This window comes from Canis lupus, chromosome 1 (genome assembly GCF_003254725.2).
Source record: "Canis lupus dingo isolate Sandy chromosome 1, ASM325472v2, whole genome shotgun sequence".
Lineage (NCBI taxonomy): Eukaryota > Metazoa > Chordata > Mammalia > Carnivora > Canidae > Canis > Canis lupus.
The window spans coordinates 58,935,078-58,959,648 of NC_064243.1; the positions used below are offsets into that span (position 1 = coordinate 58,935,078).

Genomic DNA, 24,571 nt, shown 5'->3' on the forward strand with positions numbered 1-24,571 from the left:
TGAAAATGAGGTACCATAGTAATATAATAGATATTTAAAATCTAAGCACACTTTCAAACCTCTCTAGCTTAAATAAAATGCACTTAAGTTAAATATTTTACTTAATATTTTACACTTAGTATACTTTACCTTGAAAGAATTCCAAAGTATTATTTTTCTTTTTAGGATATAAGATTAATCTTTGTAACTATACTGGATAAAATATAAAGTATATGCAAAAAGACATTATCATGCAATGTAGTGTTCACATATACTTAGTTTAGATATTCTGTATTAGTAACTTTGAAAGCACACCAAATTAATATTAAAGCTATCTAAAATATCTGGATTCATGCTCAAGAACATAACATGAACTATATGCAGAAAGCCTTTATCATGCAATGCAACATCAAAACTTATTTTGTTCGTTTTATAAATAAATTAGTAGCACTGCATCATTCAACATGAAAATTACATGACACTTTAAAACAAATAATGAGCAAAGCAATGTAAAATGAACTAATGTTTTATAGCTATAATTTAAACAGCTGACTTTAGTATACTTTATGGATATGAAAATACATATTAATATAAAATTTCACTAATTCAAAATAAAAGAGAACAAAGATAGACTTTGTGTCAAATAGTTTGGGCAATCTTGATCAGTACTTTTATTACAGAATTATAGAAAGGTATTTGAATAAATGAGTGAAAATGGTTGTTCAAATTATATGTTCAAAGTATGTAGTATATTAGTTTCTATATATCTGTTTTAATTTAAAATTTTTTAAAAGATTTTATTTATTTACTAATGAGAGACACAGAGAAAGAGGCAGAGACAGAGGCAGAGGGAGAAGCAGGCTCCATGCAGGGAGCCTGATGTGGGACTCAATCCTGAGACCATGGGATCATGACCTGAGCCAAAGAAGATGCTCAACCACTGAGCCACCCAGGCGTTCTATAATTTTAAATTTTAATGCTTTTTATTTTGTTGGTTTCAAATAATAAATCAGATGAATCCTTATTTCAAAAACAAATTTATCTTCATTAAAAAAAAATCTTATCAAATGTGTTGGATATGAGTCATATAATATAGTCTCCTGATCAGTAGGTACAAGATACTTTGTAAACAATTTTAAAGGGCAATAGTAAATGCCACCCTTTGATCTCTACCACTTAAAACACTGATGTCTTTTTGAAAATACAGTGTAAAATTTTCAGAAAGACAGAAATTAAAATTAAAAACATATGGATACATTTTTCTGGAGAAAGGAAAGCTTCACCAATTTCCTACGGGGCAGTTTCACAAAGATTCTGTGCCATCACAGTACTGCATGAAAAAACACCCTCAAAATAGAAAATGAGTCAAATTTGAGGTACTGGATACAATAGGATGTTACCATGGGACGTGGAGTTATGTTAAGCCAAAATACTTATCAATTTTGATAGGAAAGGTCAACACAAATTCTTAGTCTAAACCATATGATAATTCAGTTCAATACTTTCAAATATATAAAGCAACATTAAAAACAGCTAATACAGGCTTAGAGGACAGTAAGGATAATTTATTACTATGTCAACAACTTATACAAATGTTCATATAAAATGTTTGAAGGTCCTTGAATATTTTAATTCCCCCTCCCCCCCTTTAACCACTAATTTGCTATTTTTGAAGAGTTGAGCTAAGAACGTCAATTTAAGCTTAGGGAAATTATGACCATTCTGAGAAAATTCTGAATTGTTCATAATTTCTTGGTATTTTTCTAAGAAAACCTCTAAACTGAATTTATTAAGAATCACCAACAATACCTACTTAATGTTCTTAAGATATTTCTGGAATATATTTTCAATCACCCTCTCATTCTTCGTTGAAAAAAATTAGAAAGCTTTTATAAAGGGCAAAGCTATCAATAACCACTTGTATTTTAGAACAAAGCAATATATAGCTGAAAATTTCTTGCATGGAAGGCTGGGAAAGAATGTGTGGAGGGAGTGGGTAGATGCTCACTCTGCTCAACACCACTGACAGGGTTATTTTGTTATTCTGGTGACAGAAGAGCTGATCCTCATGACTATGATGTTACAAAAGGAAAATTAATCTCCTTAATTAATGAGGATTTTATCGTGTCACCAACCCCTTTTAGTTTTTTCATAAGAGAGGAATCAAGGCATTCCCATTAGTTATTAATGATTTAACTTCAATTTAAAGTTGTTTTTTTAATTTATAATTATTTAAGAAAAGGTGACTATGTTGTCACATGTATTCTGAAGTACAATTAATTCTGATAATAATCTTACCTTATTTGGGTTCTTACTCCTATCCCAATTAGTACATAGGTCAAAAAGTCTGGTTTAATATAGTGATCATGCCCAAATTCTTACTATATGTGAATTTCTAAATGTAGCCTTATTTCACCAACATTGGAATATCTTTGTTGCTTATTCTTAAATATATTTTTAAATGGTGTTAAATGTATTCATGTTTTTAAGTAATCTCTCCACCTAATGTGGGGCTCAAACTCACAACCTCAAGAGTTGCATGCTCTACTTACTGAGCCAGCCAGGCATCTCTTTATTCGTGTATTTCTAATTATTTATTTTATTTTTTTATTTTTATTTAAGATTTTATTTATTTATTCATAGAGACGCAGAGATTGAGAGAGAGGCAGAGACACAGGCAGAGGGAGAAGCAGGCACCATGCAGAGAGCCCGATGTGGGACTCAATCCAGGATCCCCAGGATCACGCCCTGGGCTGCAGGCGCCGCTGCGCCACCGGGGGTGCCCTAATTATTTTTTATATAGAAAGCAAAGTTTAATATTAAAAATAGATAAAATGTTCTTTTCTTGCATAGTAAAAAGAATTTAGAGAGGTATGAGGAAATAGTTTTACTCCAGAAGTATCAAAATTTCACAGAACATCTCAAACTTTGATTCTCCTAAGACAGGAGTTGGCAAACTGCAGCCTGTTGTTGTAAAATAATTCTTATTGGCATATAACTACACAGATTCATTCACATATTGTCTATGGCACTTTCATTATACAACAGCAAACTCCAACAATTGCCAGAGAAACTGCACGGCTCACAAGGCCAAAAGTATTTATTACCATCTGGCCTTTTACAGAAAATGTCTGCAGACCTCTGCCCTAGGATATCAAGAAAAATATCCAAAGATGTTCAGTTCTGTTATTTTTTTTTAATTTTTTAAAAAATTTATTTATGATAGAGAGAGAGAGAGAGGCAGAGACACAGGCAGAGGGAGAAGCAGGCTCCATTCACCGGGAGCCCAACGTGGGATTCGATCCCAGGACTCCAGGGTCGCGCCCTGGGCCAAAGGCAGGTGCCAAACCGCTGTGCCACCCAGGGATCCCGAGTTCTGTTATTTTAAAGAACAATGTTGGGTATGGTAAAAAAAAAATATATATATTTTTTAATCTTCATATTACATATGAAAAATTTTTAAATGAGTGTTTACATTGGAATATTACTTTGAGGCTTAATTTCTGTATATGTTAGTAAGAACAATAGCTTTGCCAGTTCTTAGAAAAGGGATTTACTTCATTTCACTGGTCTTTTAATAATTACAACATCAAAATGTAAGATATGTTCTGAATCTCATGAACCTTCACAACTATTACTTGTTTATTGATACTACTTTCTCACAAAATAAACTAGTTTAACCAAAGAAAACATATTTACATTTATCCATTGTTACGACAGTCAAATAGTTAATAGTTTTCAAAAATATTTTTCAAAGTAAGCATTTAAATAATAAATTTTATGTTTGAGAGGTAAAATCTTGCTTGACTTTATATAACAAAAATATGCCCATTAATACAATGTGGTAGATGTATGCACATACACAAATGAATGGCTGAAAGTTAGAAGCTTTTGTTACCCATATACAAAAACATAAGTTAGTGAATGCTGAAGTGTATTTTTTATATCATAAGTTAAAACTTTAAAGCAGTGATAATATTTACGCAAAATCAAAAGTGCAACATGCCCCTGTGTACAAACTGTAAGTGCCGCTCACTTACATTGTTGATAGATTTATGCAAAGCTTCACCCAGAGAGTGCCGCTAGGAAGAAAAGATCAAAGGAATAAAGGGAAACATTCAGAAATCAACTAAGTGAAAGAAAGGGATCTAAAAGGGAGAGTAAAACACAGGACATTAATTATAATATGCTCAAGAAAAAATAAATCGAAAACAGTTCTGAGAAAGGAATTAGACAAAAAAAATTTAAGACACAATCTAAATTTTCTGTAGTCCCTTAAAACAGTATCTGATGCCTGTGGGATGGCAGACTTACCTATGCAAAATATTGAAGGCCATTACATATATCAGAGTTCAGTTGAAAAGATAATGGTTATTGAAGGACCTAAAAGAAATATTACTGTTCTAAGTTCCTCTTAGAAATCTAAAATATAATGTGTCAAAAAAGCATTATACTCACTACTGGTATGGTATGCTCATGACAGATTTCTCAAGAGAAATGAGCAGATGAGAACTGAAACACTAACTGCATAATTTGGGGGCCAAAAATAAATATGAGTTAATCATTAAAATATAAACATTTAATAATAATCTGATTTTATACTTGGGGGAAAGAAGAAAGAAATGCCTTTATATCTTTTCGATTCTTTTTTCTAGGATATATTTAGCAAATTATTTATGGTCTAGGTTTATTTTTCAAAAGTTCATTGCAATTTTGAGAGTGATATAAAACAATTGGAAAAATCTATATATACCCTCTCTTTCCCCAAATATGGGGGGAAATGTGACTTCATTTTCAATTGCCTCATTTTTTTCTGCTTTCCAAAAATATAAAAGAGTATTTAAATTTATATTAGTAATTTAAGTAGAAAAGTTCTTGTGAAATAGTTTTCACTTGGACATTTATCACATTTTCAGACAAAAAAGAATTCTTTTTTTCATATTATTATTCCTTGGTATGTCATAAACTAAAACTTGTTTTTCATCTGGTAAATCATTTTTTTTCTAATAATTTAATATAATTTAGAATATAGTATACTAGTGTTATGAAAGAAAGTTGAGAAAAAAGATTAATTTCTATTTGGTTTTTCCATAACTACTCAATTTAAAGTTTCTCATAAATATATAATACATAGAATTATATATATAATACATAATATACAATTTGTATAGACATACACACTTTTTCTTTTATATATTAGTTATATTAATTTTACTTACTTTTTCTTTATGCTTTCTCATACTTATTCTTTATATACTAATAAGATACTTCTCCAGACTTCACAAAATTTATGAAAAGCTGAGGAATTTTCAGTTGTGTTTTTTTGTATTATCTCTTTGTATTTCTCAGAACTGTTGTCCTAGTACTAGACGTTAATTTAAAATTTATGGCATTTACTTATGAAATAGATATTATTTTCACTCTTTAAGTATTACCAGACATAAATATGTATGTTATTGAGGATTCCTGAGCTAACTGATAAAGTAGGCTAATATGATAGATTGTAAAGTGGCATGTCAGGTATCCCTTAGGAATTCTAGATTTTAGATTTTATACAACAGAAGTATTCTAGAACACTTGGAATCTAAACTCACAGGGGCACTGTGTCTGGCAACACACTGGTACAAGCCATGGAAATAGCTAAACCAAAGGCATGGTCCTTGAGCAGAGCCTTGGGGCGACTCATATCACAGACCTGGCTGTGGCAATGGGGACATGCACTAATGCTACTGGGTCACAATACCCTTATTGGTTAATACATAAATGAAGTAAGATTTATTTTTTCATTAAATTCTTTATTGGAGTACTATTAAATTCCAGGAATATCTTAAGTATAGAGTGAATAGAAAGTTGAATATGACAATAAAACAAATATACAAAAAATCAAAGAAATAGTTGATGATAAAAACTATGATTAAAAAAACCCGCTGTGATAGCAAATGACTGTAAGTGATACTGGGTTGACTGTTAGGAAAGATCTTTTGAAAGAAGTGACGCTTCAACTTGGAAAATCAATGAAAAAGCCAGCCACTAAATGGGGGAAAGGGTGTCCAGGCACATGAATTAGCTAGCACAAAGACCTTGAGGTGGAAGTGAGCTGGGAGCGACTAGGTGTGCATGTGTGTATATGTGCTGGGGGGAAAGTAAGTTTGTGACAATGACATGAGATGCGTGATTTTTGCAGGGGCCAGATGGCTTAAGGCCTAGGACAATAAAAACAAAGAGTCTTAATTCAATGAAATACCTTGAAAGAATCTTTGGGAGGGGAATGGCAAGATCAGTTACATCATAAAAGGTTACTTTGAGTGCTATGAAGAAAAGTGAAACTGGGGAGACTGGATAGGAGGCTATTACAGTGGTGGCTTGGCCTAGTGTTTACTAGGGGAGATGGAAACACTTGGAGCTGGGGTGTTTTGGAGGTGGAATAAATAGGATTGACAGGTTACAGGAGATAAGGGAAAAAAGAAATCAAAGATGACCTTTAGTTTTTGTTTTGAGCAACAAGCAGTGCCAAGAAGTGAAGATGATGGGTTAGGGGATGGTGATAGGCAATCAATATTTCTGAATCAAACATGTGAAATTTGAGATGCCTATTAGCCAACCAAGTGATTTTGAGTTCAGGTGAAGAAGTCAAGGCTAGAGATTTAACTTTGGAAGTCACTGACATAGAGATGGTATTTATGCCACAACACTAGATGAGATCCCTCAAGTTAAGTGTCTGCGTGAAAGAATACTGAACTAAAAATCCGTATGCAAAAATATTATTTGGTTAAGCTTTCTATATAAGCAAGATCCATGTTAATAAAAACTGATGCCCTCTATAATAATCAATTTGTTTTAAAACATCTTAAGCTTCTTATTAATTTTTGAGATAAGTGCAAAGGGCTTCAGGACATCCTCTTCAATTGATAGCACCTCAACATAGAAGACTTACTGAATGTGTTTCAGGATTTCTTTTCTTGAAGGATGAATATAATCAGACATTGACATAAGTGAGAAAGAAAACTGAAAATAATTTAAAAAGTTGCTGCATGCAATTAGAAATCTAGAACTTTGTAAGAAAATATGCTCTTAGGAGTCATCCCATTGTTCTAAATATCAGTTTATTCATTTAGAAAATAGCACAAGATTTTACACGTTTGCAATTTGCAAACATATTAATATATAAACATTGAAATCCACTGAACTACCAGCTTTTGGAGGACAAAGACCAGGTCTTATTCTTAGTTGTATCCAAAGTGCCTAACAGTATGTGGCAAAAAGTAAATAGGTCAATAAATGCTTATTTAAGACTAAATGAATGATATGAACTCTTATTTAGTTTTTGCTACTCCCTACCTTACTTTTCCTCTCCCCCATAAAAAGAGCAGTAAAGAGAAATTTCAGTTAAAAAGAATAAAGTTATTTAGAAAAAACTACATCTACTAGTATCATGCAAAAATCCTGTTGACAAGGTCAACAGATTCTAAGATTTAAAAATATATCCTCTAAGAGAAATGAACTAATGAGCATACTAAATATTTGTCCAGAAAATATTAATCAGAACAAAGAAAAACTGCCAAGAGGGAAAAATATTCATTGAATGGCACCTAACTTGTCCCACTGTAGTCTATTCTCCATACTGCAGCCAGAGTTTTGAAGTTGAGTATGAATATTTCACACTCCTGATTAAAATCTCTCAACAGTTCCTCATTGTTCTTTAGACAAAGTCTCAACAAAACCCCAAGTGATCCAATGCTGCCTCCTCCCCAGCCTTCTGATTCTCTTTTCTCCAGAGCAAAGGTATTTGGGGGCTGCCTGAGGGCCTTTGCACATACATCCCCATTCTGCTCAGAATGTTGTTTTCCTTCTCCTCTTGGCCTGACTCCTGCTTCTCTCTCAGATCCTAAGTAAAGGATCCCACAGTTCAATAAACCTTCCCCAAGTTCCCAGACTATGTTAGGTCCCCAGGGTACACATGCTGTGTATGTACCTCAGTTGTAAGGAGTTAATGTGTTAAACTGTTATTTCTATTTGCCTTCCTTTCTAGATGATAAGCACTAGGAAAGCAGAGATCATTATGATTCCATTATGAGTCTAGCGCACTACATGGTGTATCAAAAGCACTAAATTTTTGACAAATGTCAAAAGACAGAATAAAATTCTCTTTACTAACACAAGAAATGTCATTTATCAAATTTTTAACTTCCTTGAAATAACATGTACACTAATCTTACACTGAAATTCAAGTGAAATATGTTAAAGCCTAATAAAATGTTCTAAAATTCAATATTTAGTATACAATATGGTAATTTCTTAAAGCAAATTATGTACTTTCCCTAATATTAATTTCAAGTTTTACTATATCTACAGAAAAGTGACTGAGAGAAACTTAAGTTTTAGAAAGTAAAAATCACAGCTTTAATAATTCTTCTGAAGCAAAAGCAGAAGAAAAACTCATGAATAATTGTTCAACATTTAAACTAAAGTGTAATAACAGGCATATAATAAATGAAATTAAGATGAAGACAAGCTATCACTTTAAATAATTCTTACACTTTTCTCAGAGATTATCTAAAATAACTTTATAATCATATACCCAATGAACTTAAGATCCAAAATGCTTTTTTAGTATTTGTCATATGAAATAGGAATATATTAAGTTGATTTGTTACTACAATGCTGTCTAAATGTTTTTAAGTAGTTTTTCAGGTGTGTTCTGGTCCTACCACCTCTGAAGGCACAAACTGCATTTCATCACAGGTCTTACTATAGTATTTTGCAGAATAGATACATGCTTAGTACACATTAAGAACGCCCCAGTATTTTAGCATCTCTTTTTAAAGCCAGCTGTAGATATCATTGTTCCATCTCTTCACTCTTTTCTCCTAAAGCTACCAATTTAACAACTGGATTAACTTATTCTAAAGAAGGAGGTTTGGGTAGGGAAAAGAAAATTAAACACTTTTAGATTTGCAAATTAATTGAAAAAACAATTTAGAATCATTAATCTTGGAAGAAAAAAATCTCAAGAGGAAGAACACTAACAACACTAAATCTGATAAAAGAGGACATACTACAGTTAAAGTACAATAAGATCATTAATTTTTTTGACTGAAGAGAGTTTAAAAACAAGCTTCATATTTCCTAAGGAAAATACTGCATATTAACTTTGAATCCAGGAACTGAAGTATAAAGAATAATGGATGTTGACTGATTTTTGGTAGACTTTAATTCCATTCCACATTTTCTAGCGTCGTAACCTGCTATTCCCACTCTTTGTTCTAGCTGGCTTCTCTTTCTCCGTATTTTTTTTCCCTTCACTCTTTCCACTGCTCTTCCCTTTGACTTCCTTTTTCCTTATTCCAATCATCTCTTTTTCCAGGGCTCAGGCTGGATCTATGATGTTTGTTCTACATGGTTTCCTGCTCTCCTAATAAGAAAACTCAGGGTCAGCTTCACTGATCATTGCTCAGGGCTCGGTCAAAGTCTTTGTGTTAGCTGGGAAGAGATGATTCCAGCTCCCTTTCTAATCTCTACCTCAGAACCCATTTGTATCTATTCTTCCATTACAAGGTATTATTGTTATTCTTTTAAAATCAACATAAAAACTGATGAAAATACCATCTTTTTCCAGTAGGCAGAAATGCAATTTCTAAAGAGAATTCCTTCCTAGCATGAAACTTTAGAGTTAAGAAATGCAGCTAGCAGAATCAGCACTGAGCCAAACTTACTCAAAATTTTTGTGATCTAAATAGTGTAAACCAGGAGATCCCTGCAGGGCTCAGCAGTTTAGCACTTGCCTTTGGCCCAGGGCATGATCCTGGAGACGGGGAATCAAGTCCCACATCAGGCTCCCTGCATGGAGCCTGCTTCTCCCTCTGCCTGGGTCTCTGCCTCTCTCAGTGTCTCTCATGAATAAATAAATAAAATCTTAAAAAAAAAAAAAATAAATAGTGCAGACCACTGCTAATAGAATTGTCACTGAGAGCCATGTGTATAATCTAAAAAGGTTTTAATAGCCATATTTTTAAAAAAGATTTTTAGTCATATATTTAACCCTATCTATCCAAAACATTATCATCTCAAAATGTGAATACAGCATACAAAAATATTAGTGAGACAGACAATCCATCCAGTTTTTGTACTAAGTATTTGAAACCTAGCATACCCTTTACAATGACATCTCAGTTTGGATGAATCCCATTTCAAGTGCTCAACAGTCATATGTGGCTAGTAGCTACCATCTTGGACAGCACTGGTCGAGAAATCAGAACACAGTGTGCAACACCTCCAGAAGCTGGCTTCTCAGTCGGTCTTAATCAACAGCACTTATTTTAATGTTCTATTTCTTATTCATGTCATTGCCCTTTCTAGATGAGTGTGAAAAATTCTAAAATTTCCTATGATGGTAGAATCAATATGTCTAAAACTAAACTTACCATCCCCTCAATTAAGTAGTTCATGACCTCCCTGTCTCAGATGTTTATTCTGGCTTTAAATCCTGAGTCAACTTTAACATTTCTTTCTCCTTTACCAAAGTAGTCCCTCAAATTTCATGATTTGTTCCCTTATAGTTTCTCTTGTATTTTCAGTGAAAAAAAAAAAAAAAACTCAATTCAGGTTCTAAATGGGCAGAATCATTTGTACTTCATATATCTGACAACTTCCTCTTCAGTGCTATGCCTCGGTTTTTCTTCACTCCATTCAACAACTATTGAGTGCTTACTATATGGCAGGCAGTTTAGGGAGCTGAGTATGCAATAGTGAACAGTACAGATAAAGATCCAGCTCTCATGAAACTACATTCTAACAGGGAAAAGAATCAACATGATGCTATGTAGTAACAAATGTTTTGAAGACACACAAAACAGAATAAGAGGACACAGAATGATGGAGGGTGCTATTTTAGAGGAAGTGGTTAAGGAAGATCTTTTTGAAGAGTTAAGATTGAGCAGAAAGTAAAAGAATAAGCCATAAGATCCGGGGAAAGTGAGTTCCATGTGGAGGGACTGGTAGGAGCAAAGGCTCTGGGATGGATTAACCTTGGGATGTGTGTGTGTGTGTTCCAGGAACTGCCAAGTCTTCCAGTAGAACTCCAGAAAAAGAAGGGAAGGAGTGGCAGGAGACAAATCATAAGGCTGCTGGTATAGGCCACAGAAGTATGGATTGTAATCTAAACATGGAAGGTTTTAAGCAGGGGAGTAACGTGATCTGATTTAATATTTTAAAAGTATCACTCCAGCTGGTTGAGAAACAATATGCAGGTGGGCAAGAGAAGATGCGGAAGACCAAATACAGGTTCCATTTACAGTGTAGGGAGAACTGCAATAATTTGGACTAGGGTGGTAGCAGAGGAAGTACTGGGAAATGGGCAGACCCTGGGTGAAGGCAGAATAGCAGGAAATGCAGATGGACTGGCTGTACAGGGTGACAGAGAGGAGTTAGAGATGGCTGAGCAATAAATGGATGGCAGTGTCTAGGAGGAACATCTGGCTTAGGTTGAGGGGTGATGGTTGGGTGCATGTGTATTCAAGAGTTCTGTTTCAGATGTTTTGGATTATTTATATTGAGATCGCTCCATTTCACCCTCACTTCAGTATCACAGCCACATAAAGCTCCCTAAAATAAAACTTTCAAGATGTTATTCTCCTATCCATAAATCTTTGACAATCCCATACCTTACTGAGTGAACTATGAACTCCTATGCTCGGAAGTCAAAATTTTTCACACTGACCTTTCATCCCAACTGTCCCCACCTCATTTTTCTGTATTTCTCAGAGTGCCTGGGAAATAAGAGTATATTCAATCAAATGTTAAATGGATAGAAATATTTGTGTTTATCCTTTACCCTATTTGAAAGTCACCCTAGAGCTGATCTCTCCAATGACATTTTCCCCAATCACACTGCCATGTCACTCTATACTCCCACCCAGTGGTAAATTGCTAAGTATGTAATAGCTCTCTGAAAAATCAGAGATGTGCAGATGTGCAGTACGTGCTGGTTGTCTGTGGTGTGAATATTCTCACTGTGGATATCTGTTAGCCACCAACATGTCCCAGAATATGGGGCTGTAAAGGCCTCCACATAATCAGAGCTGTGTGACCTGGTAGGAACCAGATCCAGCACATCATTGCTCCTATAGTACAAACTGTCCAGACCATTACTGTAGGTATCTGTAACTAAATCTTCTTCTCTTGTTAGATTATAGATAGGCTAAAAACTGTGTCATATACACAGTGGCTATAACCAGCTACATAAGGGCCTCAAAGTTCAAAATGGAGATTCAGACCCAAACTACAAAGTCCCACAGTTCTATGTCTGAATGATTGTGTGTCTCCCAAATTTCTCAGTCCACTGATCTGAATGAAGGAATTAGAATAGTAATTCACTGGACTGGACACAAAATAAAATTTGCCCTGAAAAAGGTGAAATGAAAGGATATATGATGACATTTTAGGATCACAAGTATAAAGTATGATCAAAGAGGACTCTGTGTACTCACTTTTCTTTAGATAGAGTTGAAGAATAAAAATGTAGTTCTTTTGCTTTAAAGAAATTCAAACGTACGCTAATTAGCCCAGAAACTATACCTAGTTTTGAACTAAAGTATAATCATTGGACAGAAAAAAAAGAACATAGTGAAACATTAAAACTAAAAATATGAAATTAGATTCTGATCAGAGCACAGAATAAAAATAATAGCTTTGGGTAATTTTGATAAGGTAAAGAACATCTGACTGAAGAAAAGTGAAAATCTTATGTCTTTCTTTGCTCATTTCTTGATAGGTAAAGTTATTTATTTTAAAAGATTTTATTTATTTATTCATGAGAGACACAGAGAGAGAGGCACAGACACAGGCAGAGGGAGAAGCAGGCTCCATGCAGGGAGCCCGACGTGGGACTCAATCCCGGGTCTCCAGGATCACACCCTGGGCTGAAGGCAGCACTAAATCTCTGAGCCACCTGGGCTGCCCTTGATAGGTAAGTTTAAATCAGAATTAAATCTCAAGAGATTAAGTTCACATGAAAGATACACTATTTCTTCTTTGCTCTAAGCAGAATAAAATACAAGTAAACCAAGACACAAAAACAGACTTGTGTTCACTTCATAGTTAAAATATGTGAAAACACAGATCCTCCAATACTTTTCACCTGGCTGTTCCAATTCTGCTCCCCACTCTTACTCCTTAAATGTCACAAAGCCCACGCCAGATCTGTTTTCCCTAAGTGCAGCGGGGTGCTGGTGTGCTAGGGACAAGGGGATGAGTGAGGCCAGTAGTAGTAAGCAGAGTGAAATGGTGGTAGGGCTCAGCACTGGGGCATGGAAGGTATGAGGAACAGGGCTTAGTAGGAGTCAGGCAAGTGGAAAGTGATAGAGCAGGTATATATAACACACTGGTCTAGGAATCCATCCAAAATAATCAAGCAAACAAGATCCAAAGGGCCAAGAAAAGACTGCTGGTCCTGCTAGAAGTTTGTCCTCTCAACACGCCTGGAAAGAGTGCAACTTTGATGACACAATAACTACTTTCACTTCAGTGGAATCCTTTGTTCACTTGTTTTAACTTTCTTCAAGTACAGAGGATCCCAAGGTACAACAGCTATTTGCAGGCTTATCTGTGGGAAGGTGTATGCCCTATAGATTTTAGAAGTGGGGAGAAGGGAAGATATTATAATTTTGGAAATGGGACTGATGGCACAGAGCAGCACAGAAAGTTTCATCTTTGGAGGCAATTAATTTCTGGTTATACTGATATTTATGGTTAATCTGTTTTGAAACCTGATCAGAATATTATTTCTATAAAACTGGCAAAAATTGGAGTCATTATGTAATAAATTACTTTATGATACACAGAACTAAAATAACATGCAAAACATTATGTCCTCTCAGGAATAAACAATGCAGAAGAGACACTGGGGAAAAAAAAAAAAAGAAAAAGTATCAGAGAAGAAGCATGGATGAAATTTGACAATTTATTATAAGTGAGATTACATGAGTAATGAAATAATTTAATAGAAAACAGATGGGAGAAGTGGTAGGTCCTCTTTACAGTGCCAGGACCAGCCAAAAAATGTCTATATCAATAGTTTGTGATTGAAAAACAAGGCAGGCTTTCAGGGGTGATTTTCGTTTTTATTATATAATTGAACAAATCTTTTAAAGTACAGAACATCATAGAAGAGTAGTACCAGTCTATCCAGGAAAATCCATCCTTTTAGGTCTCTAAATAGGAACGTAAAATAAGTGTACAGAAGGTAACCAATAAGCAATGAAAGACCAGACACAAAGTGGCAGGCCCCAATTACTCCTGAAAGATACTGCATATATGTATTTACTATGTAGTAAGTTATCCTATAGAAAGCCTATCCTGTTTATTTTGAAATTCATCATGATCACAAATAGAAAGATAATAGTAGATTTCTAGCACTAAATTACAGAGCTGCTTCTTGTCCAAGTTCTGCACTTGCTTATCAACTAGTGACTCATGCAGTCAGTCTTATTTAATAGCTGGCTTTGCAGGAGAGTGCTAAGAATTCATAAATTTAGAAGTTGTGTAAATGAGTGAAAATTCTTTTAATTATAGTTATAAATGGAAATAGGTTAATCTGACAGAAGAAGATAGATTTAGGACATAAGAAAGATTTATATAGATATATTTATAAGATAAATATAACACTACCTCTTATTGATAACATTTTGAAGTGTAACAGGCAACCTTCTTTTGGTGAGAAAGAAACTGCTCACCTCTGATACAACTATAGGCAATCAGGATGTATTTAATAAATTTTACCTCCCAGGGCCCAAATGATATCTAGTGGCTTGAAAAAAAGATTTTATACTTTCAAAATATGGGTAATTTCTCCATTTAAAAATCTCTAAAGTGTTCAGTTCAAATATTAAACCAAAACCTGTAAATTCTTTATAGAATTTAGGACTGCATATATAACATTATTTAGTACAATGTTTCACAAGTTATTAAATATGTCTCCTTTGATTTTATTCATTTTTAAAATTTAAAATTTGCCCTATGAAAAATAACAAAATATAGCGAATTAATGCACAATGTTTTATAATATTTCCCTGGCTAGAGAATGTCAAAGAAAATGAACTTTCAGAATGTTAGAGACTATTAATTACCTGGTTTAAGAGATCTTCTACTTTCTTCTGCCATGAATCCCTGGCTGCATTTTTCTCTCGTTCCTTTAACTGCAAAAGTTGAGACATTGCTGACTTCTTATCTTCTTCATGTTGAAGTCTTAGCTCTTCACGAAGTTTAGAACACTCCTGTCTAAAATAAAACAAATGCCTTACTTTTTTTTTTTTTAGTATTATAAAAGTTTAACAAAAAAGTTCAATATAAAAATGCACATGACCTGGTATTCGTATTGCAATAAAAGAGGTGCTATGGAGAACAGACATGTGAAAGCTACTGATTTCTTCTGATGAACATACCCATTGTTTTTACTTATTGCAAGGCTTCTAATATACCATTTCCTCATATTACCACCATTCCAATATTGTTCTGTTTCGCACTAGTTACCATCTTCAGACATTCATCCATCACAAGATTCATAAACAGATCGAACCCCTGCAATATTCCTTGGACATGTCTGCCACCTTTTAACTGTCAATGATAATTTCTTGTTCACAATTTTTTCAACTTAAGAGGGTGAGCTTTGTGTCGACTCAGCAAGCTCAAAGTTGCCTCCAAATGGAATTTGTAGCATCCCTCATGCTCCCATGGTAGGCCCCAAATGCCTTTGCTTTTTAAAGATAATTATTCCTCTCAGTAGTTACAGTGTAGTTGTTCACAGGTTTTCTAAGTATTTAATTAATCTTCCTCAAAAGTCAACTCAGAATAAGAGTTGATTATTTTTTTAATCAGGCTTATAGGACTTAGGTAAGTTAATAATTTATCTAAGATCACTGATTATCAGTTTTTAACGGCAGAACAGGTACTAAAACAAGTCTTCTGACTTGAGGTTAGTATTTTATATAAAGAAAATAAGATCAGAAAAAGTATTCAAGCATAAAAAAAGAATTCCAATTTCTCTGCATCTAATCATGAAAACATTCATTAAAAATGCTATCAACTATGATTTTAATGCTAAGACAACATAAGCTATATAGTGGAAAAACACTTTGGCACATCTGTATTAAGATTACATTACAGAACCCTCTTACACTGTGGGTGGGAATGTGAACTGGTGCAGCCACTCTGGAAAACTGTGTGGAGGTTCCTCAAAGAGTTAAAAATAGACCTGCCCTACAACCCAGCAATTGCACTGCTGGGGATTTACCCCAAAGATACAGATGCAATGAAACGCCGGGACACCTGCACCCCGATGTTTCTAGCAGCAATGTCCACAATAGCCAAACTGTGGAAGGAGCCTCGGTGTCCATCGAAAGATGAATGGATAAAGAAGATGTGGTTTATGTATACAATGGAATATTACTCAGCCATTAGAAATGACAAACAGGGGATCCCTGGGTGGCGCAGCGGTTTGGCGCCTGCCTTTGGCCCGGGGCGCGATCCTGGAGACCCGGGATCGAGTCCCACATCGGGCTCCCGGTGCATGGAGCCTGCTTCTCCCTCTGCCTGTGTCTCTGCGCCTCTCTCTCTCTCTGTGACTATCATAAATAAAAAAAAAAAAAAAAAAAAAGAAATGACAAACACCCACCATTTGCTGCAACATGGATGGAACTGGAGGGTATTATGCTGAGTGAAGTAAGTCAATCGGAGAAAGACAAACATTATATGTTCTCATTCATTTGGGGAATATAAATAATAGTGAAAGGGAATATAAGGGAAGGGAGAAGAAATGTGTGGGAAATATCGGAAAGGGAGACAGAACATAAAGACTCCTAACTCTGGGAAACGAACTAAGGGTGATGGAAGGGGAGGAGGGCGGGGGGTAGGGGTGAATGGGTGACGGGCACTGAGGGGGGCACTTGATGGGATGAGCACTGGGTGTTATTCTGTATGTTGGCAAATTGAACACCAATAAAAAATAAATTTATTATTAAAAAAAGAGAGAGAATGAAAAAAAAAAAGATTACATTACAGAGTAAAAAACATACCTAAGGTTTTCAGTCCATTTTATTTCTAAGTCATGGGCCATTCTGTCCACTCTGAGCTTCTCTTCCTCTTTCATGGCAGCAAGTGTTTCTTCATGCTGGTGCCTTTCTTGTTCTAGCTCACCCTGAAGAATAAAAACATGTCAATGAAAACAAGTCTTTAAAGGCAAAGTCAGGGGATCCCTGGGTGGCTCAGCGGTTTAGGGCCTGCCTTTGGCCCAGGGCTTGATCCTGGAGACCCGGGATCGAGTCCCACGTCGGGTTCCCGGCATGGAGCCTGCTTCTCTTTCCTCCTGTGTCTCTGCCTCTCTCTCTCTATCATAAATAAATAAATAAATAAATAAATAAATAAATAAATAAATAAATAAATATTTTAAAGGCAAAGTCATTGCTGGTTATTTCAAATAAGTAGAGTGCTTGCATTATAATTTAAATCCTTATAGCACAATAACTGATAAAGCTATCTATAATAATTATTCAAGATTTCTGAGTAAAATATGTGGCACATACTTTATATTTTTTTTTTCACATACTTTATATTTTAAATGTCCTTGTGCAAACTATGTTTCATTAAGGCTTCTAATTTTACAAATCATTTTAAACAGTTTAAAGCTAGCATAACTGATAATCTTAACTTTCCATGTTGGATAGTATCTTCAAATATATACACATTACAGATACATTATTCAAATTCATTCATATTTATATTCAAAAGTTTGCTATTTATTCAGAGCTGATGCATTGTAGCTATACCTTACTGACATGATTAAAATAATTATAAGACATTTGGCTACTAATTGTTTTCACTATAGAACTTTAAACCAGGGATTGTGTTTAATGTTATGGAAACCTAATATATATATATAATTCATAAATTATATATAAATATATATGAATTATATATATAAATATATAATTCATAAACCTAATATATATAATTCATAAATATATATAATTTATATATATATATATGTGTATATATATATATATATATATATATATGAAATGCCTGTAGATTAGCATTAAGTGGCTCTCAGGAGCCTAGGGCTAGAGGTGACCTGCTTGGACAACATAGCAACCATGGGTCCCTGCCAGCAGTGGGGCAGCTCTTCAGCTACAACAGGAAAGGAACAGATGATGGTGCTTCCTTCTGCTTTCACAATGACCCTTTCTGGATCACCCACTTACTAACAGCATGTGTTGTAGTGCTGCTGAGGGGCATATCCACGTTAATCGGAGAGAAGAAAGTCCATGTTGAAACCTGCCATGCTACACTGCTGACCTGGCTACAAGCAGTAAATTCTGAAAACTGGATCCAGCCATTTTAATCAACTGTCCTTTTCACTAAGTATTCTGCCTCTAGGAACTATTTTTGTCACCACGGGCAGGATTAAACAGGGCAGAATTACTTAAAAAGTATTTCTTTTACTGAATGCAAAGTACTTTATTAGACATTAATAGGGAAAGAAAAGAGGTAAAGAAAATACTTGCTCTTTTTTTTTTTTTTCCAAGTGTTTCCATATCCATTGCCTCCTGGGATCCTCATAACAACAGGAGGAGGTTATAGTGAGGAAACAGAGGCTCAGCAAGGTTGAGTATTGCCAGAATACAATATTGTCATCATTGTCATCAGCATCTTACTCCTTATTTACCAACCATGGCCTAAGATGTCTTAAGGGCAGAGTCTTGCTTACCTGTGTCTGGATTCCCCCACAGGTGCCAACGAACAGGTTGACAGTCAGGAACCAATACCCATTTGATGACGGGTAATAAACTTTAAGGAGACTACCTAATTATATTTTTACCTTGCTGATGTTTAGATTATAGCAGGTATTATAAAATTACCTCAACATTTAATAGAGCATCTTTGGTGTCCTTCAGCCGGCCTTTAGTCAAGTCGAGCTCATTCTGAAGTCTCTCCTGGGAGTCCTGAAGACTAGCAATGAGGCCTTCTGCAGAGCCAAGACCTTGTTCACTTTTCCTCACTAGATCTTGGAGGCGGCCAATCTGCAAGTACATGTAGTACTTTTAATATATCTCAATCAACCAGCAAAACAGCCATGTTTGTTTTCTTAAAGTCTTTTTTTCTTTAGTGGTAATTTTACTGAATGGATTTCTTTGATGAATTTGGAAGAGGCACTCAATAATCATGATAGCTTTCATCTGTTGTTTTTTTTTGGATTTTTTTTTTTTTTTTTACAAGGACCTCCATATTTACAATTTCCCTTTTTTGTGACAACCATGTGAATAAGTGGATAACTCAAGTCTCTATTTTAACAAAGAGAATTCCTGTTTCTATCAAATAATCAAATACCTATCAAAAGGAATGGAAACAAGATGAAGATTATATCAAAGAGGGAGAAAAAGTATTTTTTTAGATACAAATATTTTTAAAACTGCTCTTTAAAATGGAATCACTTATACTTCATTTGAGCCCAGTTCTCCTGCTGGTTTATAAAGGTGACTGACTTAGGTCAACATTGATGAGCTAATAAATGCATATTAGAATAAGTTGTGATTTCTTTGTTTCCCTACAAAATTTCCTCAGGAAATTGTTAAGAGTTGAATTTATACACTCTTGAAATTAGGAGTTAATAAGGCAATCTATTGATTAGACAGATCCATATCCTCAAGTTATGAGAACTAAGATCAATAAAAGAAATACTTTAACTAGGAAAGTGCTATGAAGAAAAAAAAAAATCTTTTTATAAAACAGCCAAGCTATCAAAACTCTACAGAAATGAAAACTGCTAATTTTTATTTTTATTTTTTTTGAAAACTGCTAATTTTAAAATAACACCTGAATATTTCTCATTATAAATACAGGGATCACAAGGAAAGCTGCAAACGTTTTCCTTCAACATTCTCTCAATTCACCACCCCTCTTCCTGTCCCCTTTCCACCCAGATGTTTATATACTGAATAATTCTGGTGATGGTAACATTTTTATATTTGTTAGTATTTTTAAAGGGATGCCAACCTCATAAAATGAGCTGGAAACCTTCCATTTTTTATCTGGCTTGTCATAAATGTGTTACAGGGGTGAATGAATACTATAAGGAGTAACAGAGTTAAAGAGTATTGAACCTGGGGCATCTGGCTAGCTCAGCTGGGGTCATGAGTTTGAGCCCCACTTTGGGGGTACAGTTTAGTTAAAAAAAAAAAAAAAAAAAAAGAGTACTGAACTCAGTAAAAAATCCAGTTTCCAGTTCTTGGTCTGCCACTATAAAATAGGAATAATGATGCTGCCCTCACAGTTATAATATTTAAATTCAAGGATATATGGGAAAAGATTCTTTAACTAGAAAGCAACATACAAATACCAGGTACCAATCAGTAAGGAGAGGACAATCAAATTTATCAACATGTAGAAAAATTTTGTTCTACAATCCAGGTAATTTTCAAATGAGTAAAAGTTACATGTACAAATGGAATACATGAAAAAACTGACAGACAACAGTATTCTAGTTATTATACAAAAACTTTAAACATAATAAGCAAAATAATAAGTAATGAACACAACTAATTAAACCTTGTTTTCTAAAATATAATAAAAGTGGATATGTGAGGAACACATCTGTTGTCTTCCAAGATCAAAATCTCCTTTGGTCATGTGAGCTATCTACCTTTCTTCCCATGTGGGTCCATGTCAACCCAAACCCAGGAATGAACCCAGCGCTTCTTCGAAGTATAAACCAGTTAGGTCATCTCATTCTGTTGGCCATGGGGACTGGTTCAGGGGCAGGCGCATGGTTTAAGTTCATCTACTCACAGTGATCTGAGGACTTTAAAAGGAGTTCCTAAAAAAGGTCTTTTTCCAGTTGCACATATGGCCTAAGAGAATGCATGGCTGAAACAGGAAGTCAACACAAAGAAAAACATCCAACTAGAGCAAAAGAGAAGCTGAGTTCCAGTGTAAACAATTTCAGTTCAGAATCTAGTCATGCCTGATGTTAACATACCCCTGGGCTTTTTAGTTAATGTGATTGAATAAATTTCCTTAGGCTGGTTTGAGCTGAGATTTCTGTCACTTGCACTAGAGATCAATACTCTTGATTCCTCTTAAACACTGAGGGAATACAGTAAGTAGAAACCTCTGCCCTGGAATATCCACTCATGCATGCTCTTCTGTGATCCAATCCCCTTGCAATGCCTGGGTCAGTTTTTTTATAATTATAAATATTATGGATAAATGAGTATCAGCCCTGAGACCAAGCAAGCATCCACCTATTTGTACTCCACATCTTCCAAATGGTGTTTCTCCTATGATAACCTCCAAAATCAAGGGGTTACAAGGCCTTCAAACCATAGCCCTTGCCTCTCTCCAGCTTTGGGTTAGCAATTCCCCTCCTCGGTCTTTATGCATGTTGGGAAAAGTAGCACTGCAGTTCAGAATCAAGTTCTGAAATCACACTGATAGGATTGGAATTCTAGTTTTACTCACTTACTACATGCCTTGCACAAGTTCTACAACTTTTTTTGTGACTTGGTAACCATTATTTACAGCATGGGGTTATTTAGAGAATTAAAGGAACAAACAAGTAGAAAGACTACATAATACAATGCCTGGGGTAGATAGTAAGAACTAAATAAATATGACTTACTGTAGTTGCTATTCAGTCGCACCCACACTGGCATCCTTCAATTTCTACAAAATCTTGTGCCTCAGGGCATTTGCAAGACCTTTTCTCAGTTAATTCTTGTGGCAAACCCCCGTTAAATCACAACCATTTTGCAGTATTTGTCAGACTTGTTCTTGTTTCCAGATATCTTCTATAAATACTGCTGAAATTTTGTCAATGATCTTTAATTATTTGTTCATGTTAAATATACTGAAATGCAGGAGTCAAAAGGCATGCCCATATTTAGGGCTTTTAATAGTGCTAAATTTCTTCCAGAAAGATTATATGATTTTATATTCCCATCAGCAGCTTGGGTGCTTATTTCTTTAGCCTTGTCAACACTTGGTGGTTTCAACTTTTTTTCCATTAATTTTATGGTAATGGGAATGGTATCTCATTAATTTCATTTCTAGTTTTAAATTACAGTGATTTTAAAATTATTTTTTTATGTTCTCCTTTAGTTCATTAAAAAAATAGGGTATCTGTATTTTTTTAGTGTTCTGTATATACTTTTGAGGTGTTAAAGACATGAATTTTGTTACTAATACAATTTGCCAATTATTTATTCCACCCCTCCCAAATTTTTCCTCTCATAATTTTACTTATGGTATATCTCAATACACAAAAATTAAAGGTGATTTTTTTTTTAAATCAAAGCTTTAACTGTACAGGTATTATGTGTTTTTAATTCATGACATTGCCATCATGTGTCCAAAGGCCTTCCTCGTCTTAATGTCTGTCACTTGCATTTTTTATTTTATTTATATTTATATTCATGATTTGATATTACATTTCAACCTTAGCACATCTCTGGTATGAGGCTGAAGAACTTCACTGTTCTCTCTTCTTCCATTTATATGTAGTCTTAAAAGAGCTGTTTCAGATTAAACCTATTAAATCTAACTTCCATCCTACTTTTCCACTGACATTGTAGGAAGGTCTTCAGAGAACCCTTGATTGCATGATCTTCCCAGGTCTCATATTTTGACTTCTAGTCATTGTGTGTGATACATTCCACCTCTTGGAAGTATCTGCTTTCATGTTGTTCTCATATCCATTAATTCTCATTTTCATGCCTCTGATTTCTCAATCTCTTTCCCTGGCTCTGTTAATACTGGTGCTCCTCTTTGTTACTAGCAATCTTCTCATCTGCTACCTCTGATGAGCTCTTCTATGTCAATGGCTTCAATGACTGCCTAATCTTTAGCTCTAAGCCTGAACTCTACTTAATTCCAGCCTGGATGTTTTACAGTCCCCTCAACTCGATGTCTTGCCACTCCTATGTATCTTTCCTCCTATAATATCCATCTTCTCAAAGTGGCATAATTACCTGTCCAAACATCTGAGCTAGATACCTAAATCACTTTCTACCACTTACCACATCAAGTCCTGTAAATTTTATTTTTGAATGATCTCCACTCTCAGGTTTTGTTTTCCTAGTCAGGAAGCTAATCAACTCTTGCCCATACTAATATAATGGATAGCATCTTAAGTCATCTCTCCAACTCTAATTACCAGTCCCCTCCCCATACAACTTATTCTCTTACTGCCACCAAAGCTCTTTTCCTGAGATCATCTAACAGTGTAACAATTGCTAATCTGCTGCTATCACTCTATCATCAGGATAAATTCTAAAGTCTTTGCGTCACGGCACAAGAGTCACTCACAATTTAGCTTCAACTTCCCTTTCTACCACATTTCTTGACAAGCGCCATACTGTCAAGTACACTAATTCTCAACCAGCATCAATTCTGTCCCCAAGGACAGTGCCTAGAGACTTTTTGGTTGTTACAACTGAAGGAGAAAGTTGTAGCACACGCTACTAGTATCTAGTATGTAGTGACCAGGGATACTACTATATATCCTAAAGAATTATCTGCCCAAAACTGTCAGTAGTGCTGGGGTTGAGAGACTGTGGTGTAATGATAAATTTCCTATAGTTCACCAAGGCATTATAACTTGGGTACTAACTGACTATACTTACGCTATTCCTTGTGCCTGTATTGTCTCTCATCATTCCTACATCTGCAAATTTATATTTACCTTTCAAAGACCACCTCCCATACCACATTTAAAAATTCTCCAATATCATATTCTCCAGAGCTGTTATGAATGCTTATAGCAGAGAATCACTCCCTCCTCTGGAATTTAAAAACACACTGTATTTGTCACCGAATCATAAAGCCATTTTAAACTAGGAGTTCCTTGACATTTTGTCAAAGTATCCCTATCACCTAGAAGATACTATGCAGTCAATAAATGTTTCCTGGGCAGCCCGGGTGGCTCAGCGGTTTAGCGCCGCCTTCAGTCCAGGGCATGATCCTGGAGACCTGGGATCGAGTCCCACGTTCAGGCTCCCTGCATGGAGCCTGCTTCTCCCTCTGCCTGTGTCTCTGCCTCTCTCTCTGTGTTTCTCATGAATAAATAAATAAAATATTTTTAAAAATAAATGTTTCCTAAATCATAAAAGATATGCAAAGATTATTGATATTACTGGACTCTAGTTTCAACTTTTCTAGAGACCAATTTAGTAATAAGACGAGACCCATAACATCATTCCTTTTCTTTGGCCCAGTAAGTTTATTTTGGGCAAGAACTAGACAAAAAGGAAATAATTTTGAAAAATGAACAAAAGTGTTAATAGAAGTGATCATATATCAACTTACTAATAAAAATAATAGTGTGATAAACAGCGCTGAGAGAAGTCCTAATACTTCACACTCCTCAGGGTGTCAGGGCTCACGGCTGAAATATGCCTTGGTTGGTTAATGATAATGACACAGAACTAGCCTTAGGAAAACCCAATCTTGCTATTCTGGCCATGACTTTTGCATGACAATCCTTCCTCCTCAAGTAAGAGGGGGTAACTCCTTAAAATTACTATTCATAATAAAATATTTAAAATAT

General features: G+C 35.0%; 1 protein-coding gene and 1 pseudogene across 9 annotated transcripts in view; both read right to left on the reverse strand.

Moving 5' to 3' along the window:
- Window positions 1-24,571, reverse strand: part of FAM184A (family with sequence similarity 184 member A) — a 106,576-nt gene that overhangs the window by 25,544 nt on the left and 56,461 nt on the right. For 7 of the 9 annotated variants that reach the window (XR_003126413.3, XR_007413252.1, XM_025422880.3 and 4 more), the window contains 4 exons: window positions 18,888-19,049; window positions 17,046-17,167; window positions 15,102-15,252; window positions 4,020-4,061 (listed from right to left, as the gene is read on the reverse strand). Coding sequence is in view for 7 of the 9 variants with exons in the window: in XM_025422880.3 (XP_025278665.1) it covers window positions 4,020-4,061; window positions 15,102-15,252; window positions 17,046-17,167; window positions 18,888-19,049 (477 nt within the window). In the remaining 2 variants the exon portion in view is untranslated. The remainder of the gene's footprint in view (window positions 1-4,019; window positions 4,062-15,101; window positions 15,253-17,045; window positions 17,168-18,887; window positions 19,050-24,571) is intronic. The other 2 variants (XM_025422876.3, XM_025422872.3) reach the window with 1 other exon arrangement.
- Window positions 15,273-15,706, reverse strand: LOC112645630 (small nuclear ribonucleoprotein G-like; annotated as a pseudogene).